Below are 19,931 nucleotides of genomic sequence, written 5' to 3'. Positions count from 1 at the left end.
CATCACATCGAGTATTGTTCTCACGTCCGGCCGAAAGCTCCCCAGTACCAGCTCCTTCCACTTTACCGTATTCAACAAAAAGCGATTCGAATCATTGAAGAACAGTCACTCTTCGACACGAGTCACTCTCACTCACTGAACGACTTGATCCCTGTTCGATCCGAAGTTATGTGTGACTCTTGGCGTCTGATACCGCATTTACCATGTAGAGCGATTAGATCAGTTTTCGCAATAATACCTACCTAAATAACATCTGATGAGAGTAATTGTTTGACCCCTGTTATATAAAAAAAAGTTTATACTAAAATCTTACTTACACAGGAAAATTGACGTTGTATTTATTCAGTAGTTTTGTCGTCATACAATAGTGATCTTATTCACATAAACGATTTAAACCGATACACACTCGCGATTTTATGTTGGATAGATAGATAATTAGTAATAGATAGAATAAGATGAGTTACTGTGGTAATACATTTAATAAATTATACATATTTGAGAATTTCGAAAGGTTAATGAAGTCCTTATATATGGGATATGAATGTTAATAATGCTTGCTGTAACGTATTAAATTGTTTTATAAATACACATTGAGGTTATGGTGTCCATACGCACAGTCGCATTTACAATGATGCTCAAAGTTTACACGTCTCTATCTCTAAAAATAAAAAGTTTTCAGACTTTTTAAGACACCGTAAATAGTTTAAACCTAACTTCTACACAGGTATTGATTGTACGTGAATTTGTGCGAGACGTAATACATGGTTATTACATTAAAAAAATTAACTTCTATTGCTTTCTTAAAATTTCTAGTTAATTTGTCCATCACTACGGGTTTTTGAAATTCAAATTCTCGGTAGAGTATCGTTGACGTCACGCTGATTACATGAATAACACCACGGCCGGCCATGGCGCCGATTTGCGATACCGACACAATACATCAGCCCGTACACCGCTCGGCGCGCTTGCTCGTCTACCCATAACCCAGTACTTGGTACCGGTTTTGAACCGACGGCTCATTGCCGACTTAACCGTGAGAGCGATTAGACGTCCTCACGCTTATATCTGTTTATTCGTTGAACTATCAATTTTACATTTCAAATCACTGCCGTTAATCGTATTCAAAATTTTTAAATCGCCACGTTAATCCGCAAAGACGGCGATCGATAATATAATTAACAGTGATCATAAAGTTGATCACAACTTTCGGAGTCGGTGATTATAGGCATTTGCCTTTTTTCAGTTACGCGGTTTTTTGAGCATTTTAAAGTTTTTTCTTTGTAGCGATAAGGCAGTTTAATTTTTGAGGTGGTGTATACGGAAATAATCCGAAATGTCGAAGAAGCATCTTCACAATCAAGCTGCTATTCCATTGGCTCCTGCAGTGTTTAAGGTAAGTTTTTCATTATATATAAAAAAGTAAATAGATACATATATATAAATATATACTTAGGATAGCGCTGTGCGATGTGCTTTATTCATAATAGGTGCCTTAGGAATATTATATGATCCTACGTATACTGAAATGTTTGGATTGCTAAGCGAATTATAAATTTCAAATACATAAAATTTTAAAATTTTAGTAAAAAATTTCAACGTAATTTTACAAAATATGAAAGTATAGTAATTTATCGTGGGGAAAGTCTAATGCAATACTCGAAGACTTGAATTTTTACTCTTTTTCGACATTTCGAATGAAATGACAATGCTCTTAATATTATTTATAGCGTCGTAATTATTAATCCTAACCAACATCGATTGAACCTAAAACGTGGTTCAATTATGTGTTTTTTTTTTCCTTATGGCTCTAGCACCAATGATGTGTTAATTAAAAATGGACGTACTAAATTTCAATAAATGCTTACTGTTGCTTTAATTAACCACTGACTCTCAATTTGAATATAAAGTATTGAAAAAAAACCATTAAATTTACGGAAAATTTTAATTCAAATTTAAGCATGCGTTCAAGAAATAATTAGAGTATTTTACCGCGTCCCTATATTCCAAATACGTCCTCTAAATCGTGAAGGGATTTTATAATATTAGTAAAGTATTTACACTAGCGTTTATGCTCTATGTGCAATTTGATTTCTCTTTTGTTTCAATATACTTTCCATACATTGCAATTCCAAATGAACGGTTCAAGAGTTATCAAAGGTTTTTCAATCTTAAGTATGTTGTAATAGTGATGATTTTTGCGGTTTACATCTTATTAAGTTATATGTACTTAGTTTCAGTGAATATCGCGGTCTATTTATTGCACTTCCTTTCGTACCAAAACCATTTATAAGCCGCCTTGTACTGTTACGTAATCGAAATACATCGTATTTCAATGTTATGTACGTTATAAAATGAATTAATTCTTACAGTACATGTGATTATTTTGAATTGATTTTTTAAAAGATTTTTAATCTTAATCTAAAGAAATTACAGTATTAACGAGCTAAGGATTTTTTTGCAAAAAAATGTAATTAACACTGTTATTCACAAACTAAATATTATTTCGCCGTGAAAACTGTCGTGCACAGGAAGAGTCAAAAGTGAAGTTTAAAACTACTTAAGAAAGACAAGGTCAAATAGGTATTTAATTAAAATTATGTATTTAATAAAAATTATGTGTTCAAAAGTATCATAAAATAAGCAAAAATGATGCCACAAGTAACTGTTGCGATTCTGTAAGTAAGTATAGCGTATTGTATCGAAATCCGTACGCGTTGTAAGCTTTTTTGTAATATGTACTTTTCGAAGTTACCACGTAAAATAATAATGATTCATGTAAGATAGCTTAGTTAGCAAAGTCTGCGAAATGGATTTTCAATAGATTTTATCAATAGTAAGATAAAAATCGGTACACAATATAAAACAAATGAGAATTATTTGTCGTAATATCAAACGATAGAAGAAAACTTTCAATGCTCTATATGTATTATAAAATAATATTTAACTACTACGAAACGCAACTAACGCACTAGCGAAAATAATATTATTTAGTATTGTTCATATTTCTTACTTTCTTTTTTAAAAATACAGTAATTAACCTATTTTAAATTATAATTGCATACGGTTAATACGTATTTAAAGTGTTTGAGACAGTTTTATTTTAAAATATTTCTTCAGTTATTAAGCCTTGTAATTTAGAACTTGCATCTAGAAGCAAAACTTTGTGTTTCTTTTTACGTGATATATATATACAATTATTTATTAACTTATTCAAAAACTGTTTACGAGTTTCAAACCAGTTTCATTTTACCAAATAAAACGGTAAGCCAAAATCCTTGTTGGAGTTTTGTGTTTCTGGGGCATTCTGAGCTAAGCCTAAAAAAATTACTCAGTGATCTACCGCGGCAAAATTAATCTTTTGGGCTCCCCATATTAGTATGGTGCTATATTATATTTCTGTTATATTTTTTTAACAGTTACAATTAAAAAAATCCGTTGGCGCTACAACCTTTTAGATCTGGGCTTCAGATTTCTTTTTGTGATCATTTGTTTATTTTAAAAGGCAAGGTGAACAGCCTTCTGTGCCTGACATGCATGAGGCCTGTGGCATGCTGATTTCCTTACAATATTTTTGATCAGCGTACGAGCGAATGTATGCACACCTAGATAGAAAGTCCATAGCTGTACAGCCGGAGTTCGAACTTAGGACCTCAGGGATGAGAGAGACTGGCTACTAGGCTAACTGCTCTCACATCGTGTATAGTTAATTTATTATATTCAATAGGAAAAAATATTAATATCACATCTATCGAGTAAATCAAAGAATTCGTTCCACTCTTGAAATTCCACGAATTAATTAATTCAGAATAAAAATTTCCACAACGTTAAACTTTATAGTATAAGTAGTTAAAGGAAATCGTAGATTTTCTTAGCAACTAGAAGATTAATATTTTTCGAGTCATCATGTTAATTTTTCATATTAATACACGTATCTTACCGACTAAAACATAAGCGTAGCGTTTTATTTATTTAATTGATAGATATATTTAAAAAATAAAGTTCTTTTTTTAAAATTTGTTATCTGTATGAAATACATTAAATCGAAAAATACTATACAACATCGTATAGGTAAATTTTAAATTAAAGGAATTGATAAAATTGATGTTTCATAATTATAAATTCGTAAAATAAGATTGTTGAACCAAGAATCAAAGAAATAATCTACCCAATTCATGATAGGTTGAAGAATTAACTAAAAACTTTCGCAGCGCATTCTCAGACGTTGAACCAATTTAGAATAGAACTTAAAATTAGTGCTGTCTCTATCACTGCAAACGTTAAAAATGAGACAAACGCAACTCCCAGGTTTTATACGCGTTTGGGCAAAGTATTTCACTGAAGCGTGGCGCCGAAATTTGGCCTTCGAAATAATATCGTGAAGTGTAAAGCGGGCGGTGGCGACGGCGGACGCCGACGCGGCGCGGCTTATACAAAATTACACAGCTATGGAAAATTCCACTGAGCCCGCTCACGCGCTTCCCCTCCTCACGCGCATATAGAGAAGCGTACACACATACAAACACGGTACAAGCGCAACACACGCAAAAGATTCATGTGTTATCGCCCCTTCTCGAACCCGCTCCAGCTTGTCGCTCTTGCACACACAGAAATATTATTTTACATCTATTAAAGAAAACGTTAAGCACACTGACCCGCTGCTTCTATAGCTATATATCTCTCTGCTTGTGTTCATGACCACATCTTAAATCTTGTTCATGACCTGGTAGAATATAGCACGTAATATTAAAGATTCAATATAGATTATTTTTTAACAAATTCGAGCGTGTTCTAAGCAAACTGAAATAATTTGACAGTTGCTTCTCGAAATTTCGAGAAGAACGGTCGGGTACGGGTGCTACTTTTAATCGGTTCTTAGAAATTTTTTGTTTGGCTCGAGTCAAATTGAATACAAAAGACATCAACGAATTAAATGAACGAAGTTAGCTTGAAAAAATTAGAGGACTTAGACTTTCTAAAGTTGTAAATAAATATCCACGTAACTAAGATGTTTAAACTTTATTTATAAGTTTAATGATAAATGAGTACATCTAAAAAGCTTAAAGTAAATTCTTATATCCGTTACCTACCTACGAAATGTGATCCTGCATTAGATAATAACTGAGGTTTATTATAAAGCATTTCTTTTAAGCTTCCAACTATGTGAATTCAATACCATCATACGGTGGACTTCCATTTATAAATTATTACTGTGCGTATTTGTTAAAGCAAATTAAGTAATGTTTCAAAACATCAATGCATTGCAAAAAATTATCTGATAATTAAAAAAAGTAACCAGAAAGCAAGGTCGTATAAGATATTATGATAACTCCTACATTCACTGGAGGCGTATATAACGTGGATTACAAGCAGCTTTCACATAGCCATTGTTTTACCGCACTCAAAATACTAATGAGGCCACACATTGAGATTTATGCTAACACCCGGCATATGCGCATATTTATTGAAGAACTACGCATTATTTGACCCAGGGATGAGTGAAGGAATATTCCATAATTTTCCTCTTGTAGATTATTTTGAAGGAGAAAAATAACGATTTTGTGTAAAAAAATTACCTATTTCTCGGGCGGGTAATTATTAAAGCACATTTTCATAACAAATTTCACGTAGTTTTGTGAGTAGTGCCAAATTTTTTCAATGTCATTTTAAAATAGCTCATGTTGTTGACAAAATACAGCTAAATTTTTTAACCTTGTTCAGACGACGCTTTCTCTCTACACAGGATAAGTAGTTCGGATAATTTTCAAATAAAATCATACAGTTTTTTTAATTGTAACGTTACAGTTAGCACATTACAATGTTTCATTCTCGGGATATCTATCTTTTATTAGTATACAAAATACTGGTAACCTGTGTCTGTCCGAATGTAGTGCTTTGATTATTAAATGTTGCTGTTAAAACTTACAACTAATTTTCTATTTAAAATAAGAAATTTAATGAAATGCTTAATTAAGCACCTGATTAAATATCTTATTTTTTTAATAATAACTTGAAGAGTCTTTCATTTTCATTAAAAAAATCAGACTCTCAACCCTTTTTAGGTCCACTGATTGTTTTTCGCAGCTGCCTGGGATTTTGTATCTGTTTAATGATCATTTGTCAATCTAATAGCAGTAAAGCCGTTTTCCTGACGATGTTTTCTTCATGACGATGTTTGTTCGAGCGAATGTTACCCATAGTAAAAGGCTATTTGGTACACGCGGGGTCAACCTTACGACCTCAGGGATAAGAGTCGCACACGGCTGCTTTTATAATTTTAGTTCATATTTAACTGAATTTTAAATAGGCAGCCGTAAACTCGGCACTTAGAATCATTATTCTGGTCAGCGACTTCTCGCTTGATAACGTTTATGACTTCATTCCGCCATCGATTAAAAGGTACAATCACGAACCATAAGTGTAGAGATTAGATAAGAATGTCCTTGTGACTCTACACATAAAAGTGTATGTCATTTACGATTATTTACTAACGCTTTTAATTATTTGGCAATTGGGTGTATAAGAAGTAATCTCATTCACGGGTTCTGTATCTATAATATCACTTTGATTGCTAGTAGAATTTTAGGATATTCATTATTAACATAACAACCTACGTCATATTAACAGATCAATAAAGTTATCTTTAGATAAACTTATTTTTGCCGATTGATACCGTGAATCCTTAATATATATGGATTTTTAACAATTTTAGCAGATTTTTTCGTATTCATTATCAAATTTCAATATGGAATAGGGTGTTTAAGACATAAGGATTGCAGTGATCGCCTTGCACATGGGTATGGAGGCGTCGGTCATATTCCAGACACTTCAAAAGCTTGGTATCAGCCGTGTGCCAGTATATGTCGCTATCGCAGCCAACTAGCTTCATTAGCCATTCAATTAACAGACTAGCCTTTTAACTAAACGACGCCGTTTAACAAGCGGCCTGAAAGATATTCAGCCGTAGCGTTTGATACAACATTTAATAAACATGCTGGCTAATGCTTAGGCCATTCGTACGATAGAGTAAATATTTGGCTGAAATAAAAATTTGAAAAATATGACACAAAATATATTCTTTTAAAATTAAATTGGTCGAGTCAAATCCATAATAATATTGTCACTACACTCTTCCATTATACTTGTTACTTTCATAAAACTTTGGTAAACACCATTAAAGCTGTGGTTTGCCGACGCCATATTGACAGTTTGAAGGGGTTCGTTTCGAGTTTGAGGGAGGCAGAAAGTGGAATTAAATTTAAATTAACAGTCCTAGCCTGTATGACTGCAAGTAATGATCCAAGTCATTTGCCTAGCTATTTCATAAACTGGCTGAACATCTTTTAGGCCGCTAGTTAAGCGGCTAGGCTATTAATTGAACGGCTGATTAAGCTAGTTGGCTGCGACAGTACTACCAACAAATACTTCGAAGATTAGAAAAGATCGGGATAGCCGCGTGTGTTAGAAAGAGCTATAAATGCTGCTGTTAAAGCCAAAATTCATCGAAACCCCATTAGAAATGAAGATTTTCGCTAGGACTCTGTCTCGCATTCTAAAACAAGACCTTAGACCTGAAGCTAGGTGTAACAGAACTAACGGCTGGACTAGGTATAAATTTGTATTCGAAACATGTTTGTTCGAATATACTGAATTAAAATTCTCCCCTAGCAAGCTTGAATATTGGTAAATATCATGACGAATAACAATTAGGATGCAGGCGCCGCTATGTCCAGGTATTCCCTATATTATGGTAGAAATTGGACTTTATTTTTTCTTGCGGTAATTTTTAGGAATGTATATAATAATTAAGTTTACTATAGAAAAGTTTTTTTCCGTTTGATATAACCTTTTCAATGATATTCTAAAGGGCTTAAATTGTAATCTCTGTTCATAACTTTGCCTGTAATAATTAATTATACAAAGCTTGGGCAGTTTTAATGTAAAATGAGACGATTTTCATAAAATCGAAATAATTTGAATACTTTCTGCGCGTGCCAATAGTTCATATAAATCACAGATAAAGTTATATGAAATTAACACAAAATGTATTATATTTATTTTTTGATAGGCTGCGTCATCACCTTATAACAACTTTGGACCAAAAGGATGACTCAAGATTTTGTTATGATAGCAGATAATGACTGAAATAGGTGGACAAAACATAAATTTGTTTATTTAACGCGGGGAAAATTTTCAAATAATTATTAATATATTTCATAACACCGTAATTTCGATTAATATCTGACTAAGATAGCTTCCACTTATGCCATACAATGATGGATTTAATTCGGCAATTGGGCAGACAGTAACCTAAGCTCCTTTGAGGACGGGACATCATAGAGGCTTGGCTCTTCTTATTCCACCAGAGGGTGTAACTAATTTTTGTACCATATTTCGATAGAAGGTTTACAACATAGAATTGAGTCAATCAACGCTCGATAGATAATGTGAAGTAAGGCTGACGTCACTTAACTTTGTCAATGCTTGCATTGCAGATACAATATATAATATTTATCTTTGTAATATTACTACGTAACAAATCTACGTAAAAACTATATATACGTATTCCGTGTCGCATAAAAAATGCTAATTAGAATTCGGTATAGATTTCAGTTTATAGCTGGGGTTGCCCGCTTTTATTGGCTTTACTTTACATAGCATGATTATAGCCCTCGATAAATATAAAATAGGAAATAAATCTGGATCCACGCCACCATAGTAGCGGTGCGATATTCACACCTGTTCTCAAATCAGATATACATCTAAAATCAGTCAGGCCATTTTGGAGTGCGACTACAAACCGTGAAACGAGTTTTTTATTTAGACAAGCCCGCTTAATATTAACATAAAAGTCTTCACACAGACGAGTGTTAAAAAGCAGGTGTGGCCTCTTGGCTCATCCCTGTAGGTCGAATGTCTCAAATCCAAAAATCTACGACATGGGTCACAAATAACGCTATTCGTCGACTTGTCTATATAATAAAAATTAATATAGAAACGGATGCACTCCGAGGCTACACCTTAGAGTTGTAACGCTGTTGCATTATTATGATTGTTAAAGTTACAACTATGCCTTTAGACTATATTTTTAAATACGTGGGTAATTATACATCTAATTATTAACTTATAACTTTTTAACAGTATATACTACATAAACCATTGGTTTCTCTTGAAAAATATGTGGCTTTTCATGCACATATAACATGAGCTTGAGTGAATCTGAAGTTGCGATGCGATGTTTACAGTATCAAATACTGCTACTCATGAGGTTTATAAAATACGATGCATTGTTGAGAAAGTGGAAAAGACAATAAAGTATTAAGTGCATTGGGTGGTTTTCCGTTCGTAGAAATCTGTTTTTCTGAATAAAATACCCTATTTTACTCGTAAGCGATTACCCAATTAAAATGATCGAATTCAAGCGGACTGATTTTTCATTTCCAAAATTTAATGTAATATCACCGTTACTTCGAAAATACAATTTAGTCGCATTACATGTCGTACTTCTGAGTATATTGAATGCAAATATTATGACTTCTGAGAGTAATATGAAGACACCTTGGGAACATTTTAATCTATGTAATATTAAAAAGGGGTTGGACAAATTAGGCGTGTATCGCTCTATCTACATACTAACCTGATTTTTATTGAATTATTTTATAAATAGAAACCCAGGCAAGTGTACATACGTGTTTTGACACTGATTTGGTTGATATTCAAAAAAACATTTTCTTGGTAGTCGGATTTATAATGTTGTAGAAAAACTATCAATCGAAAACGTAAGAGTTTATATAATATTAAAAAAAACTGTTTCTTGGTGATAAACTCCGAAACTATTGCACGAAATTTATTGTGATCGTTTCACCAATATGTAGAATGATTCATGAGGAAGGTTTTTAAAAAAAAAGCAAGGTTTACGGCACATGAGAAGTCTGCATGTGTCGCTATAACTATTATTTAAGTTGATGATTGCTAGAATATTACTGGACTGTTAATATATATTATAATACTGTTTGAAATACGAGTACAATTTCCGATCTATACATTTTGCGTAATCATTAAAATGTATAAATAATGTAAATGTACAAAAGCGATAACGCACATACATTGCATTATTCACAATGCCTATTGTAAACATATTATCAAGTTTTCATGATTCAGGCACATTATTTTCATAAGAAATAGAAATATTAACTTCCCAATATTCTGTAGGACAAATTGTAGGCATATATCCGAGTTTTATACCTAACTAATTGGACAATGTTTAAGATTTTCTGTATATATATATATATATATTATGTATAGAAAATCTTAATTATAATACGAATAGTAAAATCTATTGTAACATGGTGCAAAGGGAACCTCTAGCCTCTCTTTACCTATATAAAGAAAGTTATTTTGAGTTTGAGGCAATAAATCGTGATTTTAAAAAATTAGGTTTTTTCACATTTAGTATTATACTTGCTACAAAATTTATAACCATTGTCCTATTGGTTTAGGTATAAAACTCGGATAGAAACTTAGTTATATTTACATTTTTATATGTATAAAGTTTTAAACAGTACCTAAAAAGAATTATCGATTTTTCAAGGTAAATAAAATTGCTTTACACACCAAAACACCGGTTATGTTAATATAAATTAATCAAACTATTTCTGTCACATAAATCTTCAGTGGCCATTCGTAACGAGCCATACCATCATATTATAAATCTATGGCTCTGAATACAATGGTCTGACGTCATTATACGCATGTAACATTAAGGTCGTTTAAAAAACATATTTTACTTGTTTAGTATAAAATTAATTTACCGTAGATTATTGAGGTGTGTTTAATTAAGAAACAATTGATTAATTTTCTTGTATGCGTTGAATGAATTGAATTTTAGCGCTTATCACGTCTCCTGTATGTCTGGATGTCGATATCAGCATTTATTTTTACCTTAAATATCGTCAAGACAATATTCTATTTTTTTCATGTTACGTAAGAATTATGAAATATTTCGTCACAAATATCTTTTGTGTTAATAGTTTTCCTTAGATAGAATTCCTAGAAATTATCATAGCTGTATTATGTATAATGATTGAAGTGCCACGACTTTTCTTGGTTTATGAAAACTTGAAGCATTTTCTAAGGCGACGCGATAAACGGGGCCTAATTCTAGCGAGCGAACATTTCTCCTAAACTTTTAATAGCTCTTATTTTTATTAGAATAAGAGCTGTAATGTCATGGCAGCGATTTCATTGTAGAAATTTAATGGTCTCGTTCACTCAAAGTGTCAAACTCCTGCGCATGCGGTTTGCACGTGATCGTTCGTTACGACATTACTTAGGTTTAAAATAAACTAGCGCCTACAAGAAGTTTATAAGAATTGTTTAGAAACCAGATTATTATTAAATTCAATTTTTTTATTTTTTCTCATTTATATATTTTTGTCCATGTAATTGCGAACAAACAGGCTCATCTGATGTTAAGTGATGCCCATGGACACTTACATTACCAGAAGGCTCGCAATTGCGTTGCCGGCCTTTCAATAATTGGTATGCCTTGAAGGACCTTAATTCGAATTAGTTCGAAAATAATGTGAAATTTTTGTAAATGTATTCGTCCGCGGAGTTTATACATTAATTTAGTAAATAGCACATTCAAAAATAGCGATATAAGGGTGACCTCGTAATAAGTTTTTCGGCGCCACCACGGGGTGGAAACCAGACAGTTGCGTCACCTGAATCGACTCTATCCATTCATCTAACTACTGGAACAAGGCTAGAAACATGCCGATTATACAAACATAGTAAACAGAGTAATATTATATGCAACAATTGTGAATTATTTTTTAAAATAATTTTATTTAAAAGATTTATTAAATTGCATAAACAAATCGTATGTCCTCTATTGAGCTAACAAGAAACGTTGACCCTTTCAGGGTCGTCACCGTTGACAGAATAAGGGCCAATCTATGAATGCGGTAGACGCAGTTCCTTCCGGTATAGTCAGCCAAAACCGAATCAGATAGACCGAATCAAAGTATAGATGTGTGCATGAAAAATGGGTATTTTAGCAAAAACTCTAATGCCAGAGTTAACTCGACTTGTGTATGTGAAATTGTCGGGATTGAATAACTTTTTAGTCTCCTCAAGTATGTGTGAATAACGTGTGTTGAGGTTGGAGGTTTGTACCTAAATTTCTCGGAAAGTACATCATCCATATCAGATATATTCTAACTTAGAAAAAGTTGCTATACACATCATTATATTAGGTATTTGAAGCCGGTTTGCTAAATTTACTTTATTAATTATAATTGTAAATTTTTATAACCTTATTTCTAGGATATACCATTAGCTTGATAAATATAAAACATTTAGTGCCATATTACATCGCGTTCACACAAATTCAAAGTAATGCAACTGCTTTACTATTTCGTACTAAAGTATATAACCAGCGGAATTAATAAGAGTAATCCTTTGTCCCACAAGCAACAACTTCCGCTATCTAGGACAAGGTCATGTGAATCGAGTGACGCAGGTTTCAGTATCTTCCTAGTACATAACGATTATTAAACTAAACAGTCTTCGCTACCTATTTTATTCTTGACGTTATGAGACGAAAATTATATTATAAAGCAACCTTAAGGCATTTGTTTAAATCATTTTAAAGAGTTACATTTCATAAAATTAAGAAAATTCAATATAAATTTTATAGTTTAGAGTATTATGTATCTAATCGGAGTAACGATTCGTATCTCTATTACCAGAATATCACTTATTAAATGACAAATATATTCATTAATAAAATAATAATATGTCAGGTGTAATGCAAGGTTGGATGCAATAAGTAACATATAAAATAACTACGTATAATTAAGATATTCTATTCTATTTTATAAATAAGGAATGAATTTTGAGAAAGGCTGTAGTATTTATGTTATATCGATTAGTAATGATCATTCAGGACGATATATAAAATTTGTATTTTTATATTAAGAAAACACATTCGATTGGTTTTCTATAGAAAAATCTACATCTCTTATGTCTTCCAATTTACGGATTCGCGTGACCTCGGTTTGACGCTAATGAGAATAATCTAAGGAAACTGCGCCTCACTGGCTTGCTAAATATAATTTTGGCAGTAACATTATTTTTAAGCATGTTCTTATATATGGCTGTAGGTGACATTAGTCATAACATTATACTCATGTCAAAACTGAAGCACAAACAAGAGCTAATTTTAGATTTCGCGAATTTTGTACTTTGTCCAGAAAATTTGTTTATTACGCTGGAGTTCAACAATTGTGACTATAAGTCAATGATATTGTGTCTGCATATTTTTTCTGGATAACCTATAAGGTAAAATCAGTGTTCGTCTAGTGGCTTCAGCGTGTGATTCTCATCCCTGAGGCTGTAGGTTCGATCCCGGGCTGTGAACCAATGGACTTTTTATCTAATGTTAAGTGCTTACATTTAACATTCGCTTGAAAAGTGAAGGAAAACATCGTGAGGAAACCGGCTTGCGTTAGACCCAAATTGACTGAAGCATCTACTTCCCTATTAGATTGACAAATGATCATGAAATAGATCCAGAAATCTGAGTCCCACACCTCAAATTATAATTAAACTAGGGGGCGTACAAACATCAGGAGATGAGTCTGTTTCAGTCGGATTAAAATTATCCTGGTTTCCCGGAGAATCTTTTTCGTTTCCGTACTAGGTAAATGGTATAATTCAATGCAACGGTATAAACAGTACATTTAATCTATTTAATTTAATTATCGCATTAAAACATAGTTTAATATGCAAAAAACGCAAACAATAGGTATTCAATTGTTAATGTATTTAAATGTAAAAAAAATCAAAGTTCACAAATTGGTCAATGATTTTATGTACGTACATTGGCTGTCTTAAATAATATAAATTTTTTGCTCTAGGTGATTGATACTACAGAATTGAATAATTTAAATCATGATTGACAATCAACGTTTCAATTGACTGTCACCATGACTTAAGTAGTCTACGTCTGTCGTTAAACATTTATTTTCACATAATATTTGTTATTTATATAACATAACCTATAAGAACATTTATTCATAAATAATGGAGACGACGAGTGAGATGTCAATTGTTTATGTTTCTCATAAAAGAGAAAGAATTTCGCATGTTTATTTTTCAATAAATATACATTGCTTTATCTGCAAAAAGAAGACTGTATATGTATAATCTATCATATTCAAAACGAAAGTAAATAATACAATTAATATAGGGATATGCCTTAAGGCGAAGGCTTAAACATAATTGAATATCTTTAAATACCTTTTAAATATACACTCACGTCTGCTTACAATTTAGAAAATCCTAATTATAATAAACAGCAGCTCTGTTTGTAAATAACAATTTACTACAAGTTTTTAACTCCCCCTTGTTCGGGCTGCTGCCGAACACTTTAATGATAATTAAATAAAAGATTGCTTTGCTCTTAAAAACTAATTTAATGAGTGATCGCGGTGATGGTTGATGACACACTGATGTATAAAGAAAAGCGTCGCGCGCAGGCGTCGAACTATATGTACTTATGCTAATTAATTGCAAGGTGTTCGGTTACTTTCCGAACATGCTCCCGGGCGGGAGAGAAAAAAAACACAAAATGCTCAAAATTACACATATGAGAGAAAAAAAATTACTGATAAAGAAAAAAATTAGTGCTTATGCTACATAACACTATCTTCGATTATCGAGAATGCCTTTCGCGCACTATCACTTTCACTGTGAACCACTGATTTTAATTCACTGTTATCACTGCGTTGCACGCCCGGTGAGAGCACCAGACGCCGCTGACGCCGACACCTCCTCCAAGCGACGACGAGCGCTGCACTCGCGCAAACGCCGACCAGGCTGTAGCTGATGGAGTATTGATGTATGTCGTGGCTCGATAGCTCAGGCATTTCATCTATGTTGCTCTTCATGCTTATTATTTGGGATTCTAAGCCATCTATAGAGCTGTTCAGTTTGTCGATATCTGTATCGTCTTCTTTGAAGTAAGGCATAGTTATATTGATAATGTGGTTGATGTCTGTAACCTCTGGTGTAGGGATGTTCGGTGCCGTTTGTATAGCATTGAATTGTTGCCCGCTTGCCAGTAATGTGAAATCCTTGCCTTTAATTTCGCACTTATCTTGCAGAGTTATTATTCCAGATTTCTTTATATCGCGACTGTGTACAGCATTGTCACATATGATCCGCAAATTGTATGTATCGCAACAGAAGTATAGATACTGGAGAGGATTGTTTAGTTTTATCCATTGGTTGCGGCAGGTTGTGGTAGCTACTTTGCAACTGTTATTGATGTGATTAAAAACACAAAACTTCTCGTCAGTGCTTAGATGATAAATTGGGTTCTTCAATTCACACAAGTAATGTCCCTCGTGTAATATGCATCCTTGTAACTCGTCGATTGATAATATGATGTATGCGTCCTTGTTTAGATTTAATGACACGTATTGTGATAAGGCGACTATTTCAGTCATTAATTTGCCAAATTGATGTGGGATGGGTATTATCTGATACAACTGGTATATGTCCCTGCTCACTAGAGGAAATTGTATTTCAAAGATAAGGTATTGTGTAGTGATTCTTGTTCTTATTTTTAAAAGCTTATATATTTTGTATAAGTCTATTTGTATGTTGTCGATCGGTATGCTTAAATCCTTTGATAACTGTCCTGATATAACATTCAGTTCACTCTGTAGTTGCTTGGGAGTCAGCAGGTGGGCGTTCAGTTGGCCTTGATAAACGTCAGTGATGGTGTCCAAGAGGGTATTTTGAATGCTTTTTAGATTCTGAAGTAAGTTCATAGCCGACATTGCTGACATAATAAAATCTTCGACCTCCGAAATGCTCTGTATTTGCTTATTTAAAACGTTTGTTGCCTTATCGAGAGAGTTTAACCGACTACTTATAATGTTATACTGCCTTTCCATCGATGCTTCTGTTCTTTTTAGCAAGTTAAATTCTGACTCTACTATAGAAGTTTGATTACGCCATAGATTTACCAAGTGTTGTTGATTATTTCTAATTAGTTCAATGTCCTCAGAGTATTTATCTGCAAAATGCTGATCTAGCACACCAAACAATGTGTTCGCAAGGTAACCTACACCGTTGAAAGACCGCGACGCTGTCTGGAGTGATCGGTAAAATGCTGTGTTAATAAAAGTTGATTGTTGTATTGTAACTCTGAGTAGTCGGGATTCATTTGTAGTAAAATCATATGGTTGTTAATTATGCTCTATGTTAGTACATAGTTTGTCTAAGTGATTTGATAATTTTTTGTATGCTTGTTCACCTTGCCAGTACGGGGCCATATCGTGGTACACAACTAAGGTCCATTTGTCTCTAATAAGTTGCATCTTTGTTATGGGGTCGAAATACAACGATTGGCTGGCGCTCATCTCTGTAATATTATACTACGATCTAGAAGTTGGCATAATGCTCATGAATGAAAGAAACCCTATCGCCATTGATATAAAGTCGAATTTCTTCTTAACTTGTCTGCTTGGTCGTGTCTTCTTTCCGGCTAATGATTTACCTATACATGATTCATTCGTTTGCTTGCTTGATGCTTTTTTCTTGTTTTGTTCTTGCTCGTTTTTAGATGCCGTGTCGGCGAGAGGAAATGCTGACAATTTGGTGATCGGTCTCCTTAATAAACCATTTTTTGTCTTTAGGGTAACAACTCTTACCAGACCATCTGAACCCGGGTGAAGCTGGAATACGCGACCCATCGCTCACTTCCCTGGTGGTAAATTAGCATCATGTATGAGGACGATTTCTCCAACTTCAATGTTTTTACAACTTTTGCGCCATTTTGTTCTTTCTATTAGTTGGGTGAGATAATCTGATTTCCATTGCTTCCATATGTCTGTAAATAATTTGCTAGTGAGATGCCACCTTGTCCTTGCATCTTCCTTTGTCTGTATAATGGTCGAACCTGCCCTTCCCGTCAGGAAATGCGCTGGGGTTAGGATTTGCAAGTCATCCGCATCTTCTGTTAATGCGCAGAGCGGCCTTGAATTTAAACATGCTTCTAGCTGTGCTAGAAGAGTAGAGCACTCTTCAAAGGTAAGTTTCTGCTGCCCTATAACTCTTTTTAGGTGATGTTTGAGGCTACGTACTGCTCTTTCCCACAGTCCTCCGGCACTCGCCCAGGTGGCGGCGTTGAAGTGCCAGTCGATTTTCATTTCAGATAACTCGTAGAAAAAACTATCATTGAACATGCTTTGAAATTCTTCTATTTCCTCCTGTAATATTCTGTTCCAAGCCAACACCCGTCTGGCCTTTGCTATAGAGCTGTGTTTTGCTAGTAAATCTGTTATGATGATTTGTTTATATGTGCTTTTTTGCTCGTTGTCGGCCTGAATGACGTTGGTGTGCATTTTATTACGTAACTCCTCTTCCGTAGTATATGTTTTGATTTCAGATTCTGCATCTTCATTATTTGGCGGTCCGTTCCAACATAATTTATGTTTAATAAGCTGAGTTGTGTAGATACCTCTGCTAACTGCGTCAGTAGGGTTTTGATCGGTTTTATCTACCAAAATTTTCCGAAACATTTTTTCTATGTCGGCGATGAAGCCGACTTTATATTGTCTCCATGATAAAATTAGTGATTGCAAGTCTTTTTGTAAATTCGGACCTTTGTACATTAAATCATTAAGACTGAACCCAGACGATGTCTTTGCTGACCCACTGTAAACAACGCGTAGGAATTTGCCCGCATCGGCACGCTGCACGCCGTGGTGCGGGAGATAACATTCCGGAGAAGCCCTTTCGTTATCTATACAGAGTGTCATATGACCTAAGTCTAAATATTCCTGCATGAATTGTTTGTAACTTGTTGCCAAATTAGGATCCTTAGCTAGTTTCTTTTCGATGTTTCGATATTGTGCTATTGCTATGTGTTTAGACTCTCCTAGTTTCTCTTCAAAATTATCTGTCATTGGTAACCTGACCTGGTACCGTCCGTCTTTGAGTCTTTTTGATGTTTGCTTGTAAAAGTCAATACAATATTGATCATCTGTGGACATTGAAGACTCCTCCGTTATACCCTCGATCTCCCAAAATTGTTTCAGGTCTTCGAAGATGCTGAGTACAACGTTGCAGTGAAATGATTGGGGCATGTTTCCGCAGAGAATCCAGCCAAGGCACGTCTGTTGTGCTATTGGTTGTGATTGATTTTCGCCCTTGACTATTCCGCTTAAGATTATAGATGCGTAGACATCCGCTCCGAATAGTAGATCGATTGGTCTGCTTATATTATAATTAGGGTCCGCTAATTTTATATTATCTAAATATGGTAGAAACGGTGTATCGAAGCTGTTAGTTGGCAAGCTTTTGATTAAGTTGTTGATAATTAAAACTTCGGTTTCGAATGAGTAATCATCGTTTACAGACATGCAATTGTTTTGCTTTTGACCGACACCAAAGATAGAGCCGTTGCATTTTTGCCGTTGTAAACCTAATGATTGAGCCGCCTTTTCTGAAATTAATGATATCTGGGATCCTTGGTCAATCAAGACCCTCATTATTTGCTGTGAACCATCGATTGCCGTGATTTTGACTTCTGCGATTGCTAAGAGTACTTCGGTTGCCTTTCCCACGGGTGAATGGGGCTTAGTTGCCGCGTTGCTATTTTGTTGAGCGTGAGACTTCGAAGTACTTGCGGTTGATATGGTTGATTTTTGCTTGCTAAAGGCGTCATGTAACAGGCTGTTATGATTTTCATTACAAGTACGACATCGTTTTATTGAAAAACATTTATTATTTTTATGAGAATACAAACAGTTTGCGCAAAGTTGCAACTTTTGCACGGTTTTTAGTTTCAATTCGCATGGCATTTGCAAGAAATTATTGCATTGGAATATTCCGTGTTCCTGGGAACATAATGGACATTTGATACCTGTAGATACGTGAAGCGCTTTCATGATGGGACGTGGTGGGAAAGCTTTGTTTGTTGGTTGATGTTCAAAATGCTGTTTTCGATTTTGATTTTGATAATAAGTTTGTTTGGTCCCTTGATTTGTTTTTTGAGTCGAAAAGTCTTGTTTTCTGCGTGACGATTCTAGGGTAATGAATTTTAATTCTAAGAAGTCGGTAAACTCTCGTAAAATAGGTAATTCACGGGGATTTTTGACTGATTCTATGTAATCTGCGAGTAATCTGCTGTGTCGAGTTTTTGTGATAAAATATGAACTATGACGGGGTCCCAGGTGCTTATGTTGACATCTAGGTTCTTTATAGCATTAAGTACCTCGACTACTGTGTCGTGCATCCTTTTGATCTGGATCAATGACTGCTGCTGCATGGTTGGGAGACTGAACAGGATATTCATGTGTGATGTGAATATTAATCTTTGATTATTATACCTGTTATTTAGGATTTCCCAACATATAGTGTAGTTTTCGGAACTGATTTGTAGGTGACGAATTAAATTTTCGGCTTCACCTTTTACCTTGCTTTTTAAAAACTGCATTTTTTGTGCGTTAGATAAGGACAGGTTGCGGTCAATTGTTTCTAGGAAAAGGTCCTTGAATGAGGTCCAGTGCTGATAGTTACCCGTAAAAACGGGAATATCCATTTTGGGCGTAGAATACTCGCGATGTGCAACGGACCATAATTTGCTGTTGATTGATTTGATGTGCTCGTTGTATATTCGTTCATTCTTAGAAAATACGTTTTGATATACCTCATCTTCACCTTCTTGGTACATGTCGATCTCCCAGTGAAGAGAGTCAATAGCTGCGCTGCTGTAATGATTTTAGGGTGTATTCAAACTCCCATTTTTCGGACATGCTACTTAAATCTATGTTGCTTATTGTCCTCTCGAACACTTTAAAATTCGTTATCTGCTTTCTGAGAAGCTCCCGAAGTTTCTCGTTCGTATCGAG

General features: G+C 34.2%; 1 protein-coding gene across 1 annotated transcript in view; it reads left to right on the top strand.

Annotated features, from left to right (window-relative positions):
• The first annotated feature begins 949 nt into the window (after positions 1-949).
• Positions 950-19,931, top strand: part of LOC110999654 (proton-coupled amino acid transporter-like protein pathetic) — a 29,604-nt gene continuing 10,622 nt past the window's right edge. The window contains exon 1 of the mRNA XM_022268826.2: positions 950-1,393. Coding sequence (XP_022124518.1) covers positions 1,334-1,393 — 60 coding nt within the window. The 5' untranslated portion in view covers positions 950-1,333. The remainder of the gene's footprint in view (positions 1,394-19,931) is intronic.

This window comes from Pieris rapae, chromosome Z (assembly GCF_905147795.1).
Source record: "Pieris rapae chromosome Z, ilPieRapa1.1, whole genome shotgun sequence".
Classification (NCBI taxonomy): domain Eukaryota; kingdom Metazoa; phylum Arthropoda; class Insecta; order Lepidoptera; family Pieridae; genus Pieris; species Pieris rapae.
This window is presented reverse-complemented; position numbering and strand designations above follow the sequence as displayed.